This window comes from Dipteris shenzhenensis, chromosome 4 (genome assembly GCF_047967505.1).
Source record: "Dipteris shenzhenensis isolate YYH24624 ecotype China chromosome 4, Dip_SZ_1.0, whole genome shotgun sequence".
NCBI classification, from domain to species: Eukaryota; Viridiplantae; Streptophyta; class Polypodiopsida; order Gleicheniales; family Dipteridaceae; genus Dipteris; species Dipteris shenzhenensis.
The window spans coordinates 873,699-878,346 of NC_141599.1; the positions used below are offsets into that span (position 1 = coordinate 873,699).

At 44.3% G+C, this 4,648-nt stretch overlaps 1 protein-coding gene across 1 annotated transcript; it reads right to left on the reverse strand.

The window, feature by feature from the left end:
- Positions 1-900: 900 nt before the first annotated feature.
- LOC147902303 (glyceraldehyde-3-phosphate dehydrogenase A, chloroplastic-like) lies at positions 901-3,213 on the reverse strand. Its single transcript, XM_087373376.1, has 5 exons — positions 3,022-3,213; positions 2,689-2,799; positions 2,247-2,548; positions 1,848-2,092; positions 901-1,734 (listed from the first exon to the last, which is right to left on the reverse strand). The coding sequence occupies exons 1-5, from the start codon at positions 3,097-3,099 to the stop codon at positions 1,232-1,234; spliced, it is 1,239 nt and encodes a 412-aa protein (XP_087229502.1). The 5' UTR covers positions 3,100-3,213; the 3' UTR covers positions 901-1,231.
- Between the last annotated feature and the right edge of the window lie 1,435 nt (positions 3,214-4,648).

Here is a 4,648-nt window from a genome sequence, read left to right on the forward strand (position 1 = left end):
GTAGTTTTCTTTGATGATATCATGATTGCGTCCAAGAGTTGTAAACCAAAGGATTTGAAAGTCTGAGATCGATTTTCACATGATGTTGAAGCTAAACTCGAAATCCTGCTGGCGGGAAACATTGAACTCTTGCAAGTGGCTATTGAAATCAAACATAAAGATCCAAGGATGACGAGATAACTACATAGCATGATCTTTATCCGAGCAATTTTACCAAAGATGTAGTACTTTCAATGAGATGACTTTGCCTTTTAGTGCTAAAATATTTGAAAGAGCAATAGTCAAGGTTAGTGGGTGAGAATGTGACATTATTGGGAATAGACAACTCAATTATAAAACAATTGGTGTAGCGTGCTACACAAACTCCAATTATTGTTGAAATATATATTGGACATCTCTCTTTGACACAAACTCAAATTGTTGTTGAAATGTGTTCAACCCACTTTGCAAGGGGCCAAACTTATTATGACAAATTAAAAATAACTACCTTAAAGCTATAGCACACTACCAAAAACATTTTGAGAGTGATAACCAAGCTAGTTGATGTGAGAATGTGACTGTACTAGTGGAATATAACATAATAAACTATAACATAGCACATATGGGGAGGAATGATTTCATGCTGCAAGATTAGAATATATCCTAACCAAGAAGGAATGCATTTGTGAAAATCATGTTTATATTTGTAAAGTGGGATAGGAAACTAGCCTCATTGGATTGTCTAAAGGTGTGTTTGAGTCCATCATTGAGCATTGTGCTTGCCATGCTGATTTTTTTTTTGGGACTTAAAGACCCTAAATGTGTCAAGATCTTTGAAGTCTCCAATCCTTTGAAAAGGAGGCCCAATTGCTAGAGCCCAAAGCATGACATCCCACATCATCCACAAGTAGACAACCGAGGTAGACTACGTTGATCATCAATTTACGGGTATGTGGTAGTACCTCTACAACTCCTTGAAAATATGAAAAACGAAGAGCTCTAAACTTTGCATGGATACATGAGATTATACAAGCCAGTAGTATGGAACAAGTATCCACGCTCAAGAGTGATGATAAGGGTAGAGCATTCTGTCGGAAAAAGAGAAGCACAACATAAATCTAGGTGTAGAGCAAGGAAGGAGGGAAAAAAATGGAGTGAAGAGAAGCAAGGACGAAGGTCTCGAGAAGAAGAATAAGAAGAAGAAGAAGACAGTAGAAGTGTGAGCCTTTGATGAGTCTGTAAGACTTTTCATTCATTTCCAGGTATTGGCGACGATGTCTGCGAGGTCTACCACCCTTTGAGAGTAGCCCCATTCGTTGTCATACCACGCCACCACCTTCACCATATCGTCCCCCATCACCATTGTCAGCGATGAATCGATAGTGGACGACACATCCGAGCACCTGAAATCAACCGACACTAATGGTTCGTCGCACACTGCCAAAATCCCTTTCAGATCCTTGCCGGCTGCCTCTCTGAATGCCGCATTTACCTCCTCAGCGAACGTTTTCTTCTCCACCTGCACCACAAGGTCGACCACCGATACATTGGGCGTGGGCACCCGCAGAGCTATGCCGTTGAGCTTGCCCTTGAGATTGGGCAGCACCAGTGCAACAGCCTTGGCTGCACCTGTGGATGTTGGCACGATGTTGAGGGCGGCTGCTCTGGCCCTTCTCAAATCCCTGTGGCTAGCATCCAGGAGACGCTGATCACCGGTGTAGGAGTGGGTTGTGGTCATGGTACCCTTGATGATTCCTGTTAGCATGCATTCCATATAAGGAAGATGTCACAAAGAAATCAGAGAAATCGTACTGTCATCGAATGGAAGCACATCGAAAGGGATGATGAACAAGAATCGATGCACTCACCGAACTTCTCATCTAGGACCTTTACGAATGGAGCCAGGCAGTTTGTGGTGCAAGATGCATTGCTAATGATCGGTTCTTCAGGGCTGTACTTCTTCTCGTTCACCCCAACGACATAGGTAGGAATCGCACCCTTTCCCGGTGCAGTGATCAAGACTTTCTTAGCTCCAGCAGTGAGATGCTTACCAGCACCCTCCGCATCGACAAACACTCCCGTGCCTTCGATGACCAAATCAATTCCCAAAGCTCTGCATAAACCGAAGTTCATGAATCGGATCAGAACTAGCAATTACCTTTTCATATACGCGATGATCGATCGATTGCCTCAATGGACAATCAGAGACCTAGATACTTAGGACAAGAGAATTTGGACAACGATGAGCACTGGGGTAAGTCAGTTACCCCCATGGAAGGTTGACTGGGTTCCTGTCAGACACAACTTTTATTATCTTGCCATCAACGGAGATGGCGTCATCACCCGCGATCTTGACATCAGCCTCGAAGATGCCGAGCATTGAATCGTATTTCAGCAGGTGCGATGCCTGCTTCACACCTCCTGTATCGTTGATAACAACGACGTCCAGAGGAGAATCCTTCCTTCCATGCCAACAGCGAATGAAATTGCGCCCGATTCTACCGAACCCATTGATTGCCACTTTGATCTTTGCTTCAGCCACAGCTCCCTTTTGCCCAGAGGAAGAGGCCTGCAAGGCAACGGATCCAAAGCGCAACGGCAAATGATTATGACGAGGAAGAGCGATCATCGACACTCATGGATCCAGCTCGCATATCCGATGCGAAATCCCCGTGTAGCTAGAAACATCGCAAAAGAGGGAAATCTTACGGTAGCAGTTTGGGCAGCAACTTTCGCTGTAAAATCTTCATTCTTTTTTACGAAGGGAACACTGCTGGAACTTTTCAGACCCGCATAATCCGTGAGGCCTTTGCCGGAAGACTGAGCGCATATCAAAAACCAAGGAAATTATGTCACAGCAATATTCCAATTACGCAAGACAGGCAGCTCAATAAACCCATTATAAATGTAAGAGCGACCAGCGAATCCGTGGATTGCATCAAAGTCTCCAGAGTGTTGGACATAATGTGAATAGCAAAGCTAGTAAGGCAGATAAACCCAGAAGCGGCAGGCAACCTCGCGGGCTGATGAGAGAAAACGTACGCTTAAGTGGGAGGCACAGGCAAAGGTGGAGCAATTGGAGACAGCAGGGGAGGAGAGGGAGGCAGCAGCAGGCACCATGGCAGCGACCAAAATGACGACGGACAAATTCGGACGCAAGAGGGTGAGGAATGAGGATGGATGGATTGCATCCACACACTCTCTCGTCTTCCCACGGCCCCTTAATTCATCCTTGGATAGATAGATATATCTCATGATTTCAAGGGATTTGGGCCTCGCCCAATCCGCTGGCGGCTTGTAGATAAGCCCCCCCCCCCCCCCGCCCCTAGCAAACACCATTAGACAATGACACATCTTCCATAGCTCCAGGTGCTATGGCGAATTTGAGCACCCCAGTGGTGGAACCATTCACACCACACCCAAGCTGCGAAAATGCATCATTTAATGAGCTTTAATCTCTCGATTTGACACAAGCTAAGAATTGCGGAGGAGACGATTGGATGGAAGAGCATAGCACCTAAGGACAAGACTTGCGCACCAACAATGCAAGGGTGAAACCACTGAAAATGTGTGGATTCATCCTCACATCCAAAAATAGCAAGAGGTGCGAAGCAAGCACAAAATGGTCATCTCCAATGCAAAAAATATGCTTAATGATGTATCCACTTTGGCAAGGTAATCCAAGGGATGAATCTCACTTCTTGGCATTCCTTGTTTTTTTTATTTTTTAAAAAAGGACATTGTGTGGGAATGCTAGATATAGTGTGTGAGCGAGCGTAGGGAGCTAGTGTATACCCAGGAGGCTCCTATGGACAATTATGTGGCTATGCTACTAGTTGAAACAAAGAATGCTTTCAGACAATGGGAAAATAGTAAGACAGATAGAGTTGTGATGGCTTGATGCAGGGATACTCCGTATCATGTGTTTTTCTAGGCTGTCAAGAGGAGGCATGATAAGGAGTTGATTAACAAGGTTGAGGATGCTAATGGGAACTTGGTGGTGGGTTTTAGAGGTGTTTAGGAAAGAACTCTCTGCAATAGTAACAGAGCTAGCTGTGTGTGACGCGGCATGGCAGAAGAGTATGGATTGGATGCTAAAATCAGTAGCAGCTTGGGTATCGGATGCTTAGAGGCTTGGGTTTAGCTAGTCGTGCCTTGCACACTGATGGGCTCACAAAGGAGTTTTTTAAGGCCTTTTGGGATCTGTAGAAGCATGATTTTGTGAGTATGCCAATGCTACTCTGGAAAAAGAAATGTTGTCAAAAGATGTGAATGCCGGGTTGGTAAAGCTATTTCCGAAATGGCAAAATAGGGTGAGGGTTGCTGATTGGTGACCAATTAAGATGTTAAATACATCGTATAAAATTATCACAAAGGCTTTGACTCTTCGTATCTGGGAAATATGCATGGGCATTGTAGATGCTGAGCAAACTAGCTTTATCAGAGCGAGAGTGATTTTTGAAAACATATTGAACATGTCTACAAGCCTGGATTATGCATGTGCATCAAGACAAAAGTGTTTGCTATTGGAAATTGATTTTGATAAGGTGCATGATCACATTAGATGGGATTTTATCACTCAAGTCTTGAGGAATTTGAGCATTGGGGAGGTGTTTGTGAGAATGATGAACATGTTGTTTGGAAATGCCTCTGCAATGTTGTGCTTGAA

What these genes read in the sequence shown, in the direction of transcription:
- LOC147902303 (XM_087373376.1), bottom strand. Translation starts at nt 3,099, where the DNA reads ATGGTGCCTGCTGCTGCCTCCCTCTCCTCCCCTGCTGTCTCCAATTGC. An exon ending in TTGCTGCCCAAACTGCTACC is followed by an intron (nt 2,549 to 2,688) that starts GTAAGATTTCCC and finishes GTTGCCTTGCAG; the next exon opens with GCCTCTTCCTCTGGGCAAAA. An exon ending in GGTCCTAGATGAGAAGTTCG is followed by an intron (nt 1,735 to 1,847) that starts GTGAGTGCATCG and finishes GCATGCTAACAG; the next exon opens with GAATCATCAAGGGTACCATG.